The 23,207-nt window shown below is 45.1% G+C and overlaps 1 protein-coding gene across 3 annotated transcripts in view; it reads right to left on the reverse strand.

The window, feature by feature from the left end:
• Window positions 1-16,205, reverse strand: part of KALRN (kalirin RhoGEF kinase) — a 496,625-nt gene extending 480,420 nt beyond the window's left edge. For 2 of the 3 annotated variants that reach the window (XM_084524615.1, XM_084524616.1), the window contains exons 1-3: window positions 16,176-16,205; window positions 14,959-15,478; window positions 13,505-13,609 (exon numbers count right to left, since the gene is read on the reverse strand). In XM_084524615.1, coding sequence (XP_084380741.1) covers window positions 13,505-13,577 — 73 coding nt within the window. In that variant the 5' untranslated portion in view covers window positions 13,578-13,609; window positions 14,959-15,478; window positions 16,176-16,205. The remainder of the gene's footprint in view (window positions 1-13,504; window positions 13,610-14,958; window positions 15,479-16,175) is intronic. The other variant, XM_084524614.1, reaches the window with a different exon arrangement.
• Window positions 16,206-23,207: the final 7,002 nt, after the last annotated feature.

A 23,207-nucleotide genomic window follows, 5' to 3' on the forward strand; every position in this document is an offset into this window, starting at 1 on the left:
GTCTTTTTTGTCTCAAATGGATGTGTGCAAACAAGAGATCCATCAGCACCTATACATCCATGCAGGCTTCCCATCTAAAGACCCCGTCAATTTGCAGAGTTCCTGCAGGAGTCCTGTATGATAAATATCTCTGTGACAAGTCTTCAACTTCTAAATTAACATATTCGTTTACTTATCTGCATGTAAAAGTACAATGCAAACAGACAGTTTTCTTGACCATCAACACCACCTAATCCAAAGCAATGCAGTACAGCTTTCCCATTTGTTTCTAGAAGGAGAATAAACTCAAGTTACTCCAGCACAGTGGAAATATTGTGTAGAATTACACAATAGAAATATTGAGACGGTTTCAAGAGACTGAATACAAGGTTTATATTCACTCCTACATGCTGAATGCCTCATATAAAATGAGGTACAAACCCAGGCCAGTGCCCACCAGAGTCCTGCTGTACAACTCTTGTACCACTGATGTTAAGAGGAAATTAGCAGGCATGTGCCCAGGCTAGATATAAGGGACAAATGATGCAAAAGCCAGTGGCTTTCCAGATTGAGGCTGTTCAAGCTTTGTTTGATGTAGCTGAGGAACATGGGTGTTTGTAACTCATGATTTAAGGTTTTACACAATACCTACATCTGTACGTTAATGGCAAAATTAGGGATGAAGCTTACATAAAGTAACTATGCAGTCATGGAGAGTTTTTTAAATCTCTTTCCGCAGATAGCCAAAATCAAGAACATAATGGCATTTCATAAAAGAGAACAGCCACAACTCCAGCCTCCTACCACTTGAAGGGAAGCAGGACAGCCAAGAAACAGGACTGTTACAGTTTTGCTTTCCCCAGCAAAAGCTTTGCAACTCCCTCCATCATCAAGCCACAGGATAAACAGTACTGAGAAGGAAGAGAATAATTTCCTGCTGCCTGAGAAGTGGCTGGCGTGTTACCTCTGCCAGGCCAGGCTAAGAGCAAGCCTCAGAACTGGGTATGATCAGAAAGCATCTGGAATTGCAATGGGGAGATGGACAGCAGCAAGGCTCCTGCGGGTTCAGGCTGAGGTGACACAACACACGTGTGCCCAAGACCAGTTCAAATCAGGTCACAAAATCCAATTCATGAAAATAACCTTTTAAAAATAGATCGCTACAGTTGGCTACTTCGGAAACCTAAGGGCTTCAGGCTGTTGTCTGAGCCACTAGTTGCAAGGTGCCCGTACACCAAAAGGAAAAATAACAATTAGGGAAGCTTAAATTCAGTTCCTGGAACAGTTCTCCTCCCAGGGAAAATACATACATAGATGCTAAAAGCAAAAAGGGAGCCAGGAGAGGAGATCCCTTTAGAAGTCATTAGCTGTAGCTGTTAACATGGCTGCATGGTAGTTAAAAAAAATAAAATAAAATAATAAAAACGTAGTCCTGCTTTTTTTCATGTGTGTACTTCACTGAGTCTGCCCTCTGTGCCATCCTATTAGTTTCAGGATTTTTGGCTTAATCTGTATAAAGTTGCTGTCTCGTCCATTTGAAATCCAGCTATTCTGTGTACAAATGGAGTCACTGCGCACCCCAGGAATGGGAATAGAGGGAAAGGAATGACAGGTTGCCCCCCTAGCACTCCTGCTCAATTCAACAAGGGAAGCTCGTTTGGATTCGGGGCACTCAGAAAACAAAGCCAGACATCAGGTTTGCACCTTCCCAAAGGGAAAACTTTGCCAGGGAACTTCAGACTTTATTTCTTGTTAGCATGAAAATGACTCTTTGGAGTAGTGCTTATTCACATCTCTTCCTAATTCTCTCCTTCACACCACACATGGGGAATGTAGCAGTTACACACAGGTGGTAAGTGGTCCAGCTCTCCTCAGAAGGCCGCAGGTATTTATTCTACCCTGGACAACGCCACATGAAACGAAAGGCCCCATTTGGAGGAGCGACATGCAGCTTTCACATTCACTAGATATATACACCAAGAGGAAAAAGTATGAGGAAAAATGAGACCAAGGGAAGGAAATCATATACTATGTTTATAGCTCTTTAAAACTATGCTGTGTGGAACCAGAGAGGAGGTACCTCCCCGTGCCCACAAGTAACTCACGTACCCACGGGAGACATCCACGGCATAAACCTCATGGCAGAGCAGTTGGATCTGTAGCAAAAGGGAATCTGGCACTTGTAAAAGACCAAAAAAAGAGCAGGATCAGAGTTTTAAATGGCTCCTGACAGCATTCTCTTCATGAAGAGATCTCTGTAAAATATGGAATATATTACCAAACCTGGGCTGGAAAGCAAAGCATTTTTAGGTAGGTGGAACTTTTTAATAGCATGTCATTAAATCTCTCTTACATTTAGCATTTAATAGATGTAACTTTCACAGCAGCATGCTCATTACAAAAAAGGCACAGGGGACCATACCAAACAGTGAGCAGAATGGACCCAGAGCCCAAGTGCCTCATTTTTTTTGAGCATTTGGATACCATGGTGATGAGAAAAATCATCTGGATGTCTTAACACATTAAATTAGAAATATCCTTACTCTGCTACCAGTCCTCTTTGGCCCCATCCCCACAAGAGTCTGTCAGCTGAACACGGGCCAGAATTTCCGCCTGTGTAAATTACTGGAGCTCCTCTGCTGCCACTGGCTCTGGGCCATTTCTTAAGCCAGATGTGGATATGACCTACGTATATTTAAAAATAGGGTCAGCATAATGAAAATCTTAAGACCATTTGACTGGCTAGTGTGGATGCAGGAAAGGTGCATTAATCCCATTTCCAGGAGTAAGGCCAAACCGTACAACCTGTCTGAAGTAGGTCACCAGCATCCATATATAGGTGTCTGTACCAAGTGGTTTAAGAGGAACTGAGTGTTTGCACATCAATCTGATTTCACCTGTCACTTTAGCCGTGACTTTTGACAATCCTGAGGTACAAAGGGATTGGTGTGCTTTTCCTGGTCCGTGCCATGGCAATGTAAGTTAAAGCCACACAGCATTTTGGCAGGGTGTGCTCCATGACCAGAATGTGGGTTTTAAAGAGGAAAAAAAAAAATTGTGCAAAGCACATAACCTCAAGAAAACAACTTACTACAGCTTTATGTCTGATTATTCCCATTTCATAGGTGGGTTTGGTAAGACTTCCCTATCCTACACAAAGACTGTAACTTTTCACATGCTTTGAAATGCCTCACAAAATTTGTATGCTATTTCTAATTACCATTGTCACTCCACACCAAGGAGCGCTGAGCCAAGCAATGCAATTTCTGTTCATCCTGCACGTCTCGAGCACAGCTTGACTTCTGAGGTGGAAGCTGCAGAAAGCTGCCATTTGACCACCTGTGTGAGAGCCCACCAGCTGCCGGTTCTGAACTACTGCACGTGACCACCATAAGCCTCAAGTGAAAAAAAATAAAAATAAATAAAAATGCAGTGGAGCTGAAGCTAGACTGAGTGCTGAGATCTACCCCAGGCACAGCAACCAGGTCTGAGCTGCCCAGCTCAATGATGTAGGCAAGCAATATTTTTTTTCTGTTGTTGTTGTTTAAATCTTTTCCCATGATAAGGACTCACATCCTGAGGAGCATCATTTTTACAAATTGTCATTACCACACAAAACAATTTTAATCAATCTGAACTCATCTAACCAAACAGCTTTTCCCTCTGCTCAGATTTAGCACCAGAGGTGTTTAAAACCAAGCCAGTGTTAGCAACTTTCTCCTGGTCCCTAATAATTAAAGACTACCTCATTAGGAAATTGATGAATCACCTGAAGAAGCAGAGATAACAGGCCATCAGGAACCTGTAACAGATAGCTGACCCATTTAACACCCCGGCTAACTTTCCAGAAGGATTGAGTTGAATTGGAGCAAGCTGCTAACCAGAGAACCACGCACCGTAGATCTCAGTCCTGGAAGCTCACAAGATCATTACTATTTACCCGGCAGGCCTGACTGGCTCCTTCGGAGTAAATTTATCTGAATGCTTCAGACTGACTCTATTAGCATCACTCCTGAACTCCCTGCTTCAGCACGGAAAAGCAGAACAGGAAAGTTAAATTGCTGCAAACACAGCGGCAGTCGGATCCAAGGAGGCTGCCTCTTCAGGCCATATTTCTACGAACACGAGACATTAAACGTGAAGGAGAACACCCAAGGATTTTGGCTCTATGTCTTTGCTTCAGAGGCAAATGTCTTATTTCTCCAACATCAAAGCAAGACAGGCATTTGGTACAGTCACCATTAAAAGACTGCAGTGTGATAATAATGGTCATAGATGGTGACAGGCATCTCCTGGTGGAGAAAATTCTACTGTTTTTCCTGTGCTTTGCATGGCCACCTTCCTCTTTCTGAGTATGACACATGCATAGGCATGGCCTGTTCCCTCCTTTAACTATGTACCCAGCCAAAGCCTGCTGATATTTTCATCTTACACGTGAGAAAACCTACAGCTGTAGTTTTCAGGATGGAAAGCCAAAGGTAATCAAACCGCTTATTGTCTCATTTCTGCGATTTCCTTTGGCTTCTGACCTTCACTTCACTGACATCACTCACTTCCCTTCCACGAAGGATGCAGGCTGCGATCACTTTCCCAGCAAAGGGCCTTCCAGCTCTGAAGTACTCTGATTGATACCTTTGTTGCTTTCTCCCACATTTTCAGGTTTCCCTACAGTTTTCTTATTTCTCCCCCATTATTATTATTATTTTTTTTTTTTTGCATTGTTCTCAGCCATTCCCTCTGCTTCACACCCAGTGTCAGACCCCTATAACACCACTGGCTCATCCACTGCTCAAAAGCAGAGCAAAGCGAAAGACGAGTGAGTCTTTGGTTAAATGAATTCACAATCCACTTAAGCACTTTTATCGTAAACACGCTGTGGCAGGGACCATCTTTTTGTTCAGCGTTCATGCAGCATTTACTTCAGAAGGAACTAATCAGCGACAGCGACAATTAGAGAAATAAACTCCTGTAGAGAGCCATCATAACATAACAGCAACGCCGTCGGGCCTGTAAGAGATCAGCCGTACATCCACTCACTTCAACTGGCCTCCTGCACCTATAGCTTCAAGGCCTGCACAGACTGACAGGTAGAGCACTGGGACCTGCTGAAACCAGCAGCAACCCATGAAACTTCTCATCTGGCATTTCCACTAAACCTGTCCTGTGGGAAAAGACAGTAGTAAACAGTGCACAAGAAACACAGTCCAGACATCTCCACAGAAAGTAAATCTGCTACCAGAGTACCGCATATTTCTTGTTAGCTATTATTTTTAACCTCTTGCAGATTTATTTTTACTGCAATTTGAATGTATCTGTTATATGCCATAACATTAGTATTACGAGACGCACTAAAATAGTAAAATATCCTAGGCACTTGATACCATTTTACAAATCTGGGTGTTAAAGCCAGCGAGGACCGTGGGTCGCTGCAGCAGCCACCAGTGCAATGACCCCACTACAGCTTTACTTCTTAAACCATCTTCATGAACAGCAGAAAAAATTAACGAATGAACAGCAGGGGTGTGTTTTTTATCTCACCATTAAACGAGGGGTGAGCAAAACCAGAATTATAATACGTCCAAAGGGATGGACTGCTGCTACCAGGCTGTGGGCGTGAGCCTTGAGCTCACAGCCTGCAGCCCAGAGCCCCTACAGACCTCATACCAAAAGGACTTGAAAACTACATGGGATTGACACACCTCAAAGTCTTCATTCCATTTTTTAAAAAGCTGTTTTAAATAAGCAAAAGTTTGTCTGAATAAAGGCCTCAGGACCTGGCTTTATAGTATATTCTCTGTGAAGCCTAATAAAAGACAGTTAAATACATAAATTATGCTCTCATTAGTCATCTTAACTTTTCAGTGATGCAAAACTGATGGTTGTCTATTGGCACCCAGGCAAGCTAGAGGAGAGTTGAACTTTCCACTCCCAAAAAGCACTGCCACAAAGCTCTTTGTTTTCAGCTTGGATGCTGTTTGGCACAACAGTTTGACGTTCACTTAGAAGACCAGGGAAAAATACGCACTGCTAATTTTCCTAAGTGCCATGCCAGCGTCTCTGGGGGCCGCGTGTTTGCCCACCTTCCCATCCAGTAATGTGATTTGCTCCCAGCTAATAAAGCATGCCTCACATTAGCTAGGAAAAGGAGTTTAGTTAGTGGGTTTCGAATGATATATTCATAGAAAAAAAAAAAAAAAAAAAAAAGCTGATGAAAAGCATATTTAAAATACTCTTCTTTGTTTATATATTTTAAACATGGGAGACACAAGCCGATAATCCCTGCAGATCTCCTTTTTCTTCCCCATTGCCCCCGTGGTTTATCATGTCCAATTAGCCATCTGCCATGCCTGCACTGCCATACAAAGGGGGCCGGCTCTCTTCCACCGCAGCCCATCAGCGGGGCTATTGTCCCAGCTGACAAACAAGAATCAGCCACTATTGTTTCCAGCTGACAATGCTGCTCCAGCCTAGGCTGCCAGTTGCGATTACAACAGCAGGAGCACCAGGGTACACCCCGGGAGTCGTGAACCACGCAGCAGTGTCGGCATTAGCAGGGAACCTTCACAAAGCCCTCTTTGCAGCATCTATTCTAATTTCAGGTAATAAACCAGCCTGGACCAGCCTCCATCCTTCATATCGTGGCTGCACCGGGACACACCACCTCTGCTGCTTTTCCCAGTGCTCCCCTTGCCAAGGCAGGCTCACCGTCCCCAGAGGAGAGCAACTTCCGAGAGGGAAATCTTTCCTTTTATCGATTTTTATTTTCAATATATGCCTTATCTTCTGCCTCTTCAGCACAGCTTATTGCACACACGTACAAAAGGGTTTAAAAAATCTGAAAACTCCACTAAGTCTCTGCATGGGTACCAATTACGCCATGAGGTTAATTTAATTTCTCTCACAAACAGCACTCACTCGCCCTTTTTCCCAAGGCCACTTCACTAACAGAAATGACCAGAGCAGCTGGTCTGCCAGTCACCGCGATGTTAAATTGAAGATCATTTCCTCTTATTATTCTCAGCAAAGCATGATGTGACCTTACGCTAAAAACTGAAGTCTGCCTAATTATGGTAGTTTTGTTCCATCAGTGAGACTGAAATGCTGGTTCAGATAATTAAGGTTACAAAAAGAGAATTTCATTTTTAGTTTTAAAGGCAATTTGTTGCCTTGAAGTGGGAGTGTGACAAATTAGGCCTATGTACTTATATGTTCCCAGCCATTATACAGTGTAATTTTTGAAGAAACAGAAGGCAGCCCTAGGTTTAGTAGCAAAGCCACACATGTTGTTTAGGGAGAAAGAACCCCAATAAGACACAATTTATTCTAGGCACTGGTTAATGAAAGCGAGCAAATACAAATCAATTTTTATAGTTCTGTTTCCACTTTTCAATATTTCCTAAGCCCCTGAGTAGGGAACAGGAATTATTTAAACTTCAATCTTTTTACCTGCTATTTCCAACTTCAGCACTAAATGTATGTAATTTGAATATACCATTTCCAACCTTAACTGAATTGTGCTAAACAAAATAAATGCAAAGTGACTGAAATAGATGTTATTCCAGCAGTCACATACATAACGTTTGCAATGACTTAAAACAGAGAAAAGTCCTTGTCCTGAATTTCAAACACCAGGCTTTCTGAAACAGACATGAAACAAAACAAACAAAAAAAAGAAAACCAAATATTTTGCTGAAATATCACTCCATCCTTAGCCTGCAAAACATGAAACCTTACTTCAACATGCTGCAATCCACATCTTGCACAGGTGACTGACTTGAACCTAGATTTATGGCTGCTTTTGCAGTGCCAGGACCAAGTGCTGGTTTTGGTTACATCAGTGAAAATTCCCAAACAATTCCTCAGAAGTCTTCTGAATAAGTGTGACAGTAACAACACAGTCTTTCCCAGAACTGAGTGGGGAAAAAAAAAAAATCACAATATTATGGCTTCTTTCTTACAGCCCTCTACATCCTAGGGCTCTCTATTCAGACAATCATATTTGACTTATCTGTTTGCCTTCTCTTTTTGTATCCTGCTTTCTTTTGCAACACATATATCATAATATTCGCTGTTATTCTCTGAGTGGCTAGGCAAAATTCCCCAAATGGCAGAGTCCCTTTAGTTAAACACAGGGCATGTGTGCCATAAAAGCCTGTAAAACGGGAGTTGTTTATCTAAAGAAATATTAAAAGCAGGACACCAATCCAAATCAAACAAAAGCATAAATACCTCTAACTTGTTTCATGACTTACTTTAAGTTCCAGCCATAAAACACACAGCGCTGTGGGTTTATAAGGTCTAATACTCTATAAGTATTTTCTTTGATGCAACTACGAAGTACTTACAAATACCACTGGGTACTGTATGGTACAGGTCGCCACGGAGCTATAAAGCTGCTTTACGTCCATAATCAAACTTCCTAGGGACCATAAGGTCACAGCAGCTGAAACAACAAAATACTTCATCCCAAATCTTCAAGGGGTCCAGAACACCTGCCCAGCCAGAGGATTCCTCAAGGGGCTCTAAACACAGAGGGGGGTGTGCTTGGAGTGGGCGGGAACCTGCAAAAAAAACAAAATTGCTCCCATTTCTAAGCCCCCCTGTTTCTCTAGCACCTTATTATGGGACTTGACACAATATAGGGGTTTTGGGGGAAGAACAGTAGATATATTTTCATGGCCCAGTGGGATGCTTGCTTGTATCCATGGAGCCCATCACCCCAAAACATAAGTGGCCACCTATGCTGGATGCAAAACGGAGCACTAGGAGAGTTACGTGAGCACTAGGAGAGTTGTGTGGAGCTCCTCTTTGATGGAAAGATTTTGGGGTAGCACTTTCCTTCTTTGTGATCTTTGCCCCCAAACCCAGTGAAGGCAGTGAAGGCCCCAGAGGGGCTTTCCCCACCCCTTCAGTAACATCACAGGTGATGTATGAAACCTCATCACATCACCTGTGAACTTCACTGGCGTCTGCACTATGAGCTTACTTGCCCTACTTCACCCTGTTATGGAAAGCAAGGATTGTGACTTCAGTACCTAGCAGCTCTGACCAGAAGCTAGATGCAACAAGCCTTTGCCTCTGGAAGTAACTCTGTTCCTCTTAATTTGATTAATATCAGACAGAACAAATACCTTCCTACTGGCCTGTAACACAATGCAAGCTCATCCAGCAGAAGCACATTATTAACAACCAACAGGTGTCACCCCTGTTGCCCTGTTCATACTTCTGAGTGACGAAAAAGGAAGGAGTTGGGAAAGAAATTTTCCTTCAAATACCTTTTCTGAACTAAATCACTAATTTAAATTACTCCTTTCTAGGACCAGACAGCAGAGATCCTTCCCCTTCTGTCACAAGACCTCACAAATCAGTAGGTTCTGCCTCATTTCTGAACAGCACCTGCAGGGCCAGAGGGGGAAGATGACAGTTACTGCTGCCAAAATCTCTGGATCCACTGGTGTGTCCTTTGTCATATGTCCATGCCATATTCCCAGTCCAGCAGAGCTCCCTCTCAGGGTCCCAGGGAAGAGCAGGGCAGATCCATATGGCCCACCCCATGCACTGGACTGTGTGGTGACAGAGACTTAGGAGCATCTGGGTCCTCACATGGAGTGACATAACCAGCTTTCTCTCCCACATCAGTCACATGAAACAATGCCTACATTAGATAATAAGGAAAGAAAGGAACAAACCTCATATTCCTGACAGGGTCAGAGGTCAAAGCCCCCAGAGAGCAGTATGGATTTTAATTAACAGCATCACCATCAAGAGCATGGGCGCTTTCCACGTGGTCCATAGAACCTGACAGCCTTTCCTATGGCAAAGCCTCCTTTATCAGCATGCATTACTGGACTGGACCTTATAAATTATGAAGTCTCAAGGTGAGGAAGTCATGCGTCATGCAAACACCTCACTCCCTGTGACAACTAGATTGAATCAATTTATCCGCTCTACGAGGAGACACTTGATTCCATCAACCTCGAGGAGCACTTCTCCGTAGACATCATTTCAAGCACATCTATTGATCAAACAACCTGGCCACTGCCAATCATTTTAAAGTTATTTAGTAGCGGAGCTGCCAGTCACTTGTGCACAAATGAACAATGCTGGAAGTCTGAGCGGCTGGTGGAGAGCCGAAAGCAAACAGAATAATTCATCGTAGTCAAAGGAGATGGAATAATATCAATTTTCAACTTACCCACAGGAATTATCTCTGACAAATTCGGCATCTTCATATCAGATATAATCAATGTTAAGTGCCAGAAAAATAATTTAGAAAACCGTTCCACTAGTGGATAAGAAGTATTGATGATTAACCTTCCCAGTAATCAGTAGTTTGCTAAACTGTTCTGTCAATGACCTCTATAAATATTTAATATTTTGGTAAAGGATTTTCTCATTTGTTTTACCTCTGCTTCCAAAACACGCTGCAGAAATTCCTGCAATTTAGGCACAAAGACAAAGCTTTCCCTCTGTGCCTGTATCTGAGGGAGATCTGTCGTTTGTACACTTTACAAAGAGACTCATTTTATGTTTCAAACAACAGGTATTTGGCTTCGGTTCCATGCAATGTAAAAGTCTCAGTACACTTTTAATATAGACTGCTAAGAGCTCTACAGAACTTGCTTGTATTTTATTACCTGTCACTGAAATAGACATGAGGAACTTAATAAGGTATACCTAGGCACAAATTTGGTTTCTCACTCAAACATAAGCTCAAACAGCAGTGATAGACTCTGCAGAAATTACTGCCTTGATTCAGCAGCCTGTTATCTCACAAATCAGAGCTGGAGATTGCAATGGTCATTTCTGCCCTTGAAGTCCCTTCCCTCTGCAAGGTGATTTTTATCCCAATTACATGGAAATGATTCTCTAAAAGACAGAATTACTCTGCACACATCTGATGGTGAAAACTAGAATAGTCCCAGTCCTGCGTGCCTCCAGGGATGAATTCCAGCACCAACCACACAGGTGTTAAATCCACTCTTTTCTGAAAAGTCCTTCCTAGTTCTCATCTGCGTACTCTCCAGAACAGGCCCTCCTTTACCACCTCGTGTTAATTCCCTTGGTTTTACTTCCCAGCTCCAGCTCAGAGACCTGCTGTCTCAATGGTTCTCACTGAAAAGGGACCGCTATGTCCAGTGTTTGGGTGCTGCCGGCGGAGCTGCTCCGTGCACGGCGCCATTCCCAGCATCAGCCTCCTCTGCTGGTACCAGGGAGCAGCCTATCGATCCTCCCGGCTCAGTGCAGAGCCCGTCTGCTTGCTAAAAGCCTCCGAGTGAGATATTAGTTGTTTGGACTCCATCTTTTCACTGAGAATAATGAATTCATGCTTTTCCATGCAGTAGCTGTGAATTCAGGATGGGTTTAGGCAGCCTGGTGTATGCTCATGCTATTGGAGCAGCTAATCTTTAAGCCACACGGATTCTTTTTTTTTTTTTTTTTTTTTGTGTGTGACCATTCAAGAGCATGAAAGCCACAATGGTTATGGCTTTATGGCTTTACAAATCCGGAATACAAGCCAGGACAGGAGAAATAAAAACAAAAAGCTAATACCAAGAGAAAAGAAATGCTAAGCCTATGCAGGTCTCCACAGCTACTACAAACCAGACCCCATCTCACAGCCCTCACTCAGGCAAGACTGGGACTGATGGAGAAGAAGAGGAGCAGAAGCCCCAAAGTCCCACATGTGCTGGTCTCTCTGCCATCCAGTGAGACCAGCAACAGCTTCAGGCAGTCACAGCGCCAAGAAGCAAGCAGCACGCAAACATCGCAGAAAACCAACATTGCAATTTCACGTGAGTCATGCCTGCTATCGTTTGCTTTCTCCCCATTCCTCAGTGATGTCTCCCGGTCATTATAACAGCTGGCAATCAACATGAATTACTAATATTTTTCCATGTCATATTTTTGGACACAAAATGCTACATTAACAGTGCAGAAACAAGAATTTTCTGATCTCCTTCAATGAAGCTTTGAGGCAGATGAGCCAACCACTAGGGATGGCCTGCGTGTGTACACATGCTTCAGCACACGGCTGTGGCCTGAGCATCCCTTCCAAGCCTACATTTCTGTGATTTTGTTTCCTTGGGGAACAGAAGCATCAAGAAGTTGAAACAGGCAGCAGTGTATTTCTGGTTCTACAGGTGAAATAGCCAGGGAAGAAGACAGAGTGGGAGAAGAACATAGTGCTTCTCTATGCTTTTTCCTCATTTAAGATTTTTTATTATTTTTTCATAAAAGCTAGACAGACTTGACTCTCTCCAGATTCAATTCTGCTAATGTGCTTACGCTCAGAAGGCAGTGCCACAGGGAAATGATTTAGTTTTGGAGGAAGGAGGGGAGAGGAGAAAAGGTGGGGAGAACCTTTAGTGATGTGTGTCTAAAAGGAAAATTGTCGTGATTTTTGTTTCGTGTGTGCGTTTTTTTCTTTTCTTTAAAGAAATCTTCTTTTGCCTACAAATGCTAATATTGAGGCAGCTTGGGAAATGAGCTTATAACCTGGTAAGCTATCAACAGGCAAGTATCCTATGCCTTAATGGCTTGTGGATCACAAGATACACACAGCCAGACCTTATTATAGTTATCCTCTAGATCAAAGGGTTTTCACATAAATGGGGTGCAGTCTACCATGGCAGGAACCGCTGCAGCCTTCAGGATTTAACTACTTAAAGTTTTGGTGATTACATAGTTGTTTTTTTGTAACCGGAGCTCAAAGCACTCTGTATAGCTAATGAGCAGGTAGAAGGAGGAAGACAGCTGAAAAGCAAGGTCTTGACAAACAGCTGTGGCAATAAGTGGCAATCCCAGCCCAAAAGGGTCAATCCCCTTATGAAACAAGCATTTAATCCTTTACAATTTTTAATTAAATATCTACCAAGAAGCCCGTAATACTTTCTTGAGACTCTGATTCCTTCGGGGGAGGGGGAGGGACCGCAAGTAGTTTCAGCTGAGATGCTGAGCCTGTGCAAAGCCGAGGGCCCCCAGGGAACAGCACCTCTCGGGCGGGTGGCGCAGGGGGAGCCCCAGCATATCCCCGCTGCCCGCAGAATTTAATTAACGAAGGAGCGATTAATGAAGCCCCCACTCCGCCGGAGTCCGACGACCCTCGAAGCCCAGGCAGGGCATAGGGCGGGCAGCCGGCTCCGCGACCCGCAGGGTCCCCCGGGGAGGGGATTAGCGGGGGACACGCCGAGCATCCCTGTAGGGTTTTTGGGGCTGCCGGGGGCGGGGGCCCGGCCGGTCCCCTCCCGACGTGGCCGGCGGTAGGAGGGCAGCCCCGTGCGGCGGCTCCGCGGCAGCATCTTCCCGGGGACACGGAGGGGAGGGGAGCCGGGGAAGCGAGCCCAGGGGGCTGCGGGGGACAAAGCCAGGAGGCAGGCGGGGACCCCCGGCTCTCCTCCCGCTTCACCTCTCCCTTCCTTCGGCTCCGCTGCCTGCGGTGCCCGCGCTGCCGCCGCCAGCCCCGCATCCCAGGCAGGGCCCGGCGGTGCCCCAGCCCCTTCCCCTTCCCCTGGGCTCCCCTTACCTGTTCGGAAGAAAGCATCCACCTCGGAGTCGGGGACAGCGCCTTCCTCCGCCGCCCCTTCGCTGGGATTCATGGCTGGGGGAGAGGAGGCGGCGAGCCCGGCGGCTGGTAATATCCAGTGAGTTAGGGAGGAGGAGGAGAGCCGGGAGAGAGAGAGAGAGGAGAGAAAAAAAAAAAAAAAAAAAAAAAAAAAAGAGGGAGGGAAGAGAGGAGGGAGGAGAAGAGGGATGGAGGCGCGTTTAGCAGCGAGCCCAGCCGAGCGCCGCCCGGCTCATCCCAGCCGCGGTGCCTGCGGGGCGGCTGCCCCGGGGCTGGGCTGGGCTGGGCTGCCCGGGGCGGGGTGCTGAGTCCCCGCCGAGTGAGTCCCCGCCGCCGCCGCCCCCCTCTCTCCCTTCGTCCCCTCCCTCCGCCCGCTATTGTTCCGACCTGCCCCTCTCGGCGCTGATAACCCGGCACGGCTCGGCACGGCACCCACCGCTCCCCTGCCGGCACCTCCCGAGCCTGCGGCTCCCCCCGGGCAGCCCAAGCCGGGGGCTGGTGCTGGGTTTCCTCCCCCAGCCCTACTGCTGCGCATCGCCAGCTTGCGCCGCTGCCATTCCGCCCCCCGGGCGAGCAGCCGCGGTGCCGGGGCTGTCAGCTGGGCAGGTGGTCGGGGATCGAGAGCAATAGCTCCTGTGGTTGAAAGGAAACACACCCCCACACCCTTTTTTTTTTCCCCCCTCCTTCCCTGGTTGCTGTTCAGGGGTTTTGGAAAGGCTCGGTGCAGCTGCGTGTTGCTGCAGGTACGCCTTCGTGGCTTACCCCTTGCGGTCCCAGGGGTGGAGAGGCCAAAAGGAGTTGGAAAAGCCGAGGTCCTGCTCCCAGCTCAGCTGCTGATGCAGCTATTCAAATGATTTTATTTCTCTGCTCTAGCTGCAGTATTTGTGATTTGGGACAATAATTGTTGTCCCCAAAGGAACACCGTGAGGAATGCTTGTTTGTACTCCAGCAGCTGTGTTAAACATTATTCCCTAAGCCCAGCTATCAAGATTTCAAGCACAGACAGGCAGAGATAGACAGAAAGGCAGATATTTGCCATTTGGGCACTTTCCTTTCTTCTCCTGTTCACCTATTTGAAGCCTCACCAGCTCCTCATTCCTCTGCAATCACGTAACAGCCCTAGGACTAGCAGCCTGCTTAAGGAGAAACATTGTTTAAGGAGAAATGTTCCACCTAGGCAGAGCCCCACTGTAAAACAGGACTGCTCTCACACCTTGGTTGCTCATTTTTTGTTACCTCTGCCCTGGGAAAGGGGAAGCAACTGCTGGAGCAGCCACCCCTCTCACTGGATCACCCTTGGATAACCCAGCCCTGCTGCAGAAAAGCACCTTCCACTCTCAAGACCAAGGGTCTCAGCCAGCAGGTCCCCGTGCCCCCACAATACCCATATCCCTGTAAGGATGATGCCCACTCACCGCTCCTTTGCCACTGAAGAACTCAGATGTTTGAGGGACTCTCGAGGTGCACACAGGAGGAAGCGTGCTGGAGAAGACACAGAAGAAATGTCTCCAGGTCACCACAGAGGGATTCGCAGGGGCACTTCCAAAGAGCTCAGCACCAGTCTAGTGCCTCTCAGGAAATAAAATATTCCAGGTAGCAGAAATCTCAGAACCAACTGGTTGTAAGCAACACTGTCTGGATCAGATCTCAATCTGTTGGGCAGGTTAGCAGCTGAGGCCAGCAGAACCTTTTCTATTTTACCGCTGAGTATTTCACACAACACAGGAAAATGGATTTCCTCCATCAGCTCTCTTCCCAAGAGAGGGTAGGGGAAGGCTGGATTTGGACACACACCCACAGACTAGGTATATTGTACTTGATAAGAGGCTGAATCTTTCCCTGAAGAAGCTGAAATATCAGAACAGCATTGAGCAGGCAGGCTGAGCAGAGGCATCTCAGTCACATCTTCTCCAACCTTACTGTTTACTGCTGGAACTGAAACAGAATTGAGAAACAAACCATATATCAGGCCTGAGCATGGCAGAATTATAAGCAAGCATCCTATAGAGATCTAGCATTTAGTTTCCCTCTGGTTGCTTTATTCTCTCTCTTCTGATCTACTGCCCATTTCCCAAGCCTCACCCCAGCTGTGTTTAAGTACAGCCATTTACCTTTTTATGCCTAGGGATAAAAAGGGTCATTTCACAACTATCTGCAGAAAACAAGGCTTGGTACAGACCTCTGTGATGCCTCCTTAGGGCCATCAGCACACCAGGGCTAGCTCAAACTCCAGCAGCAGGGCATTAACACACCACAAACACCTGAGCACAATCAGTCTTCTAAGCACTAACCTTCTTTAGTGACCACTCATCCCTTTTCCACACCACAAGGCAGAAAAGCCTTCTCTCTTCAAGGCCTAAGCAAGCTGCACCATTTCAAGTCCTGCCACAAGATTTCATCTCTGAATATTCACTACATACAGCCCTGCTTCACTCCTTAGCCCTTTCTGCCCCCCAGACTCTCTCACATGCAGACTGATGTGCAAGTGTGAGCTAAAGCTGTGGTAGCTGGGAAGATCAGGACTTCCCAGTGAAGCATTTAGAGTCCACTTGGGATCTTGTACAGTTTGGTGGGTTTCTGAGTCAAAGCGTTCCTCCTCCAGGAGCATCCTTAGAAGTGCAACAGAAGTTACCCATAGCAAGGAAGGTTTTACATCATTCAGCAAGGAGAATTAATGATGTCAGTGACAGAAATTTATATGAATCCTGCAGGTGTGGCCTATACCATTGATTGTAGAAGTCACATAGGCAACAGAAAATGTCCTTGTCTGCATAACCTGCAACCACTTTAGAAAATGCTGAGATGGAGAGCAGTTCGTTTAACTCACCTGCCATGCTGATAACTATACCGATTTCTGTTAATGATTAAACCAGTTAAGGCACTTAGATTTAACCATATAAAATACAGATAGTTTCTGAAAACAACTATTTTTTTTCTTCAGAGGGCATCTTCATTAGAATAGGAATGGCCCTAGGTCTTTCTCATGCTTTAAAACAAATGGGAATTCCCACTTTTTAAAGAATATTTTTTTTTATTCAGTTCCTTTAAAGTACACCAAGACCTAGCTGCGCATTTCTGTTGCCACCTCTGTTGGGCTAGGCACAGCACTCCTGAGCTTGCAGCTCCACTTGTCAGGAAAGCCCTGCACAACATTTTCACTGTTTTCATGGCATTATCATTGAAGTATCAGTGCTGTTGCCATGTTTTCCACACAGCATGGCCATGCAGGATGGGGAGAACACACATCAGTGAGTAGCAATGCAGCCCCAGACATTGTAAGCTGCTATTTTCATTACCATTGTGATACAAGCAGGGCGGTCACTGTAAAGTATCTTCAACAACTTGGAGCCACCATGATTTCAGTTCAAGTCTCAGCAACAAGTTCACAATTTGTATTGTTCAAAGAAGAGCTGTTAAATATGGAATAAAATACTTTCTGCAATCTATGTCACTTTGTTGTTGTTGTTGTTGTTGTTATAATGCTGAAGGTACCTCCAATTTCTTTGCGATACAAAACACCAAATAAACGAACCAAACAAAACCACCTAGAGAATTACATAAGCCAAAGTACACCAGTCTCATTGACAGACATTGTTTTAAACTTTTGCATGGCTCTACTTGGCAAATATTCCAATTCATAACAAAAAACTACTTTAGCTGGGTGCCATTGTTCTTATTTGTGTGACTCTTGAAGCTGCTCAAGTAGCAGAAACTGTCACACAGGCTTTTGATTTAAGTCCCCTACTACAGTCAAGTTTTCCAACAGGACAGCAATAGATGGCATCAGAGACAAAACATTTTTCAGCTTGATCTCACAAGCCTGAGAACTATAGGATGGGAGGAGGGAGAAGTATATGAACAAGAAATCAATAAATTTAATTTTACCAAGATGGCAGATCCGATGGGAGAAATGTATTTGAAGGCTGTAGGGCAGTTGCAGTGCTGAAAACAATACAGCACTCAGAGGAAGCACATGCAATGTGGGTGTCCCACGCGAGGGATCAGGAGTCAACTGCTGCAATACCCAGGACCCATGCCAAGGCTCTTTATTCAGAAAGGAACAGAGAGAAAACCCATCCTGCCAGGCTCAGCCGACAGCTGAAGTCTGCAAGGCACTGCAGAGACCGTTACTTGTGCAGAAAGTCCCTCCCTGTCGGTGTCACAGCACCATCTAAATGCAAAGTGTTAATGGGTAGGATCAAAGAGAAAGCCTCAACAGCAGAGCAGGAAAACCTAAGTCTTAAAAGCACCTAGGGCTGCCTCATTAGTAAGTTATTTGCAGCTACATTCTGGGGTATGTGAGAAAAACTTCTCACACACAGAGACCTGTTCAAACCCATGCCTAGGTATTAGAGTTGAAATTACAGTGCTCTTACACTGGGCTGAGTGCAGGGGGTGGAGGTGTCCGCTCATATTCCAGACAATTAGGAATCCTGCAGGGGAAAATCTGTGAGCCCCCAGAAACACGGTGTGCACAGAAGCCTCTAGGGCAAGATGGAGGAGGCAGATTTAGACACAAATGCCCACATATATGTCAAAGATTATTGCTGTGTTCAATAGACAGTGCGCATATCAAGGTTGACTTTGCAACAGCCATGTGTATGTTTACACATGCAGCTTAGCTCGATCCTTTACTCAGATACGAACAGCTGTATGAGCAGGCATGGAGCAAGCCCTAATCCCATGGCAAAGGGTTTGTCTCAGCATCATCCCTGCTGCTGTTATCCTCCAAAGCTGAAGTGGGAATGTCTATTCAGTTGCCACCTACTCTCCTGCTTCAAGAGTCAACATTATCTCCAATTTCCCTGAACTTGGGCAGGAAGATGAGCAATAATCACTCCTTCTCAAAAAACCTACCCTGTCTAGAAGACAGTGACAACAATTAGCAAGGTAATTTAAAAACTATATAATAGCTTTGAACAGGTCCTTTGCTAAGTTTACAGGTCTGAGTCTGGAAAGAGTCAATCGTGACTGAAAATCCTTTTTCCCATGGTAGCTGTTTTGTTACACTTGTTAATTAAATTGTTAGTGCCAGTGGATCACCAGTTTTATTAAATAGTAGGGAGAAAAAAAGAAAAAAAAAAAAAGAAAAAAAAAGCTAATTGCAAAGGTGGTATCCCTCAGCCAGATCCCATTTGCTACAGCAAGGCAGACAAGACAAGCTTGCATTGGCCAAGTCCACATTCTATTTTTACGTACACAAAGAACTTCAGTCTCAAGCACTGTTAAGCTGGAACATTTTCTTCTAACTAAATTTCTTGCAAACTTTTAATCCTGGCTCTGCAATTTGACCACATTCTTAATGATACAGAGAATTATTTATTTACCAGGAGCTTCTGTACTCCCTGCAACCTCCCGGGCATGTTCTGCCCAGTGCAGAAAGAGTTACAGAGGTAGACCAGAAAAAGGAAGTATTAAACATTGAAATGTTTGGGGGAGAATTTTAAATGCACATATTAGCTATTCAGAAAAACAATTTTAAAGTGAAGCATGCATTAAAATTAAACAGTGACTACTACTTTATTACCACAAGCATTCATTTCAGTGCACTTGTAGGATACTAATTTCACACATGGTTGGGCATAAATACTAACCTGTTTTCTATTTCACCAGTACAAATTAGTGTAAGAAAGAGAACTTTTTCCCTGCTGTTGTGTATGCAAAACCAAAAACAATTTGAGCTCAGTTTAGTTTCTGTAGAAAGTTAGAGAACTAAATGACTGGATCTGAGATTGGATCTATAAATTTGTTGCAGCATTTAAGATTTGGATTCTCATAAGAAGCCCTAACAAACTTACAATAATCAGCTAAAACACTAAAAGTATCCGTAGGGCGTCAAGTGATTCAGGCATTTTTATTAAGTGGTGTCATCACAGATATCCTTTCAAAATCCCCTGGACCCTCTTACTGCAAACTGCACTATAAAGTCCTCACACAACCGGCCAGAAACCTGTACAGACCCTACCAGAAGGTCACTGACCTTGCTCCATGCATTACAGTGTCCGATGTACAGAACATTGTAACATTCACAGCACCAGATATTGGTGACTGGAGAATCTTTTCTGAAATGTCACAAATGAGGGCTTTTTGCTTGTTGGGTTGGGTTGGTGTTTTTTGTTTGTTTGTTGGTTGGTTGGTTGGCCATTTTTATAAAAGAACATCACAGCATTGGTCATGTAATAAATTTAGTTGAGCCCTATCTGCAGAGCTTCATGTGAATAACTGTCACAAGATACGCATCAGTTGTATTTATTTATTTATTTATTTATTTATTTTAAACAGAATTACTGTTACTGAAGGCTGCACTCAGTAAATTACCAACACCCAATCTGATGCACTGGAGTTGTTCAGTGACTATTTACCCACACTCCTACAAGCACACGCTTGTTTTGTTCCATAGATCTCAGGGGCAGTTCTAAGTCTTCCCTACTCCAGGGCAGGGGGCAGTTGTTCAGTGTCTCTCTGCTTTCTGGCAACTACTTTTCTCCAGAGAGCTTTAAGGGTCCTGCTAAGCAGAACTCCCGTTCTGCCACTTTCCCCATATCTCTTTGCAGCCTGGCTTAAAGCTATGGCTGGAGAGTTTCCAGATATTCTGCTTCATTATTTGTCCTTTTGGCTTTCTCTTTCTTGACTATTAGTGGGTCTCCTTTCCCTGCTGCCTATAAACAGAGGGTCACAAGGAAGCAGAGTAGTTCCAGCTTGCTCCCAGTACCGCTTGCTGAAGGTAAGCGTGAAGGAGAAAAGGTCTGAGGACACTGAGAGTGCAAAAGAAACACGTGTGACTGTGACCAAGGACTAAGCAGTAGGCAAGGAGGAAGGTTTGGCCAACCAGGCACGTCCCGGTGTTGCCAGGTCTCGTGTGTTGAGGGCCAGGCTCCCACCCCGCTCCCAACCCTTACAGGCCTGGTGCTTCGCTGCTTGTAGTGCTCCTTCAGATCTCACGCAGCTCAAAGTCCAGCCTAGCTCTGGACTCTAAAAGTAGGTCTCTGCTGCCACCACATCCTGCTTGGTGTACCCTACATTTCCCATACATTAAAAAGTCAGGGATGGATTTCCATAGTTCGCAAGGAGTCCTAAGCAGACAGACAGGGATGATGTGAGCATATGCTTCGTTGCCAGTTCCTTATGAGCTTTGTTCCAGTTCTGCCAATCACAGAATCATAAAATCATAGAAACACAAGGTTGGAAAGGACCTACGAGATTATCTAGTCCAACTATCCTCTGTCACCAATACTACCCACCACGCTATTAAATCATATCTCATAGCACCTTGTCCAGGCGCTTCTTGAACATTCTGAGGGACGGTGACTCCACCACCTCCCTGGGCAGGCCGTTCCAGTGCCTGACCACTCTGAAAGAAAAAGTTTTTCCTCATATCTAATCTAAGTCTCCCCAGGCGCAACTTGTGGCCATTTCCTCAAGTCCTGTCATTAGTTACCTGAGAGAAGAGGCCAACCCCCTCCTCATCACAACCTCCCTTCAGGTAGTTGTAGAGTGCAATGAGGTCTCCCCTGAGCCTCCTCTTCTCCAGACTAAACAACCCCAGTTCCCTCAGCTGCTCCTCATAAGACTTGTGCTCCAGACTCCCCACCAGTTTTGTTGCCCTTCTCTGGCCATGCTGCAGGGCCTCGATGTCCTTATTGTACTGAGGGGCCCAAAACTGAACACAGTACTCAAGGTGCAGCCTCACCAGAGTACAGGGGGATGTCTAAGTAGACTACATAACAACCCTTCCCTCATCTACCAGTCTTGTCACACGGTCATAGAAGGAGATGAGGTTGGACAACCACGACCTGCCTTTCATGAACCCCTGCTGGCTGGGCCTGATCCCCTGGATGCCACACAAGTGCCGTGTGATCTCACCCAAGATGATTTGCTCCATAACTTTCCCTGAAACCAAGGTCAGGCTGACAGGCCTGTAGTTCCCCAGGTCCTCCTTCTTGTAGATGGGAGTCACATCAGCAAACCTCCAATCCTTTGGAACCTCTCCAGATAACCAGGAATGCTGATAGATGATGCAAAGCGGCTTGGCAATTACCTCTGCCAGCTCCCTTAGCACCCTAGGGTGCTGACTGCACTTTGCCAACTGCAGATGTGAATGATTTTCACCTTAGAAGAATGCTCCAGTGGCAGAAGATTCAGCATGGAAACTCAGTACCACAGAAAGACCCCAAAGCCTCCACATTATTGTTGCTGTCATTGTTATTGCTGCTGATTTTGGTATAATTTGTCACATTGTATTTTTAATTCCAGCATGGATGGGACCTACAGTCAGGCAGAAGTACAGATCTGGTATGGTGAAATCTTAGAAGGAGATAAAGTAAGGATCCGGGTGGGAAGTCCCAGATGATCCCACTTCACAGGAGGGGCAGGACAGTATCAAGATGTAGCATTTTCAAAACATCCCTGTTCCTAACTGCTGTGGCACATGCCCCAAGATGGAGGTCAGTTACATGACAAAAGGAAAGGCTGATATACTTTCACCAGAAGAAGAGCTGCCTCCAAGATGGGTATTTCTCCATCCCAGTCTGTCAGTCCAATAGAAGCTGGTATCAAAATTACCTCCATGAAAGCTGAGCTATAAATTCTTAAGGACCACACATGATTCTGAGTATCTTTGAAAGCCTAATGCCTCACAGCTGCTAGAGCCAGAGTACTCCATTCCTTCAAAGGGGAAACCTTCATTGGTCATCTGGATCTGTTTAGAAACACTGATATCTGCTAAAAGGAAGCTCTCTGTATCATTATGGCTGATATCACGAATCTAGTAACTTCAACCACTGTGCATAAGCACCAACCATTTTCCTTTCTTTGACTACGTAAATCAGCTCTTCCCCATACTCTGGTGAACATCTGGAAGAGACCAAATCCACGCTATGCTCTGTTAGCAAACTTTATTTCACAGACATCACTAGACAGCTCATGATCCAGAGCGGCAACAGGTCCAAGCTATAGGTCATGGGCCACCTGGCTACTGAGACTCAGCATCTTTGGATCAGGTCTCATTGGTCCTGGAAGAAAATGTTTTTTAACTTGCCAGAGGACCAGCAGACCTGCTGTATGACACATACAGAAGTTTACAAAGGGCTTTGTATTAATTGTCCTGTCAGTAACTAGAAGAGGCATAACCCATTTCGGAAAGACTTCACTTCTTGGGTAGAGCCAGCTGGGGCAGCGCTAGGGAGCTCAGGATACCAAACAAATAGCCAGAAAGGGAAGGCTGGGCAACCTTTATTGTTTCATTGCAAGGTAAAGTTGGGCTAATATCAGTTTTTAACATCTAATAAATTTGCTGTAACACACAGTTTTGGCAGGAGTGACTGAAATAGTTCTGCCAGAAGTCAGGAGAAAGAATTCAGGATGTGTTGCTTTCAAAACTTGACATTTTGACCCTCTATCTGAAAACGGTACTTTTTGCTTCAGAGAGACTTCTTTCTTTAAATGGATGGTGGTTAAAGACAAGCCAAGCATCCTGAAAGTGAAACAAATACAGGGTGCCTGCGCAGCTCAAGGAGTTATGGCTACTGGAAATGTTCTAAACCTGTGTCCATGCGGTGCGTGCTCAGCAATATTCACTCTGGTACACAGCCAAAGAAAAATACTTTTACTCCAGTGCCAAAAACAGAACAACAAATACATATGACATAGAAACAAATACTGGGAG

Source organism: Aythya ferina, assembly GCF_964211825.1.
Source record: "Aythya ferina genome assembly, chromosome: 6".
NCBI lineage: Eukaryota > Metazoa > Chordata > Aves > Anseriformes > Anatidae > Aythya > Aythya ferina.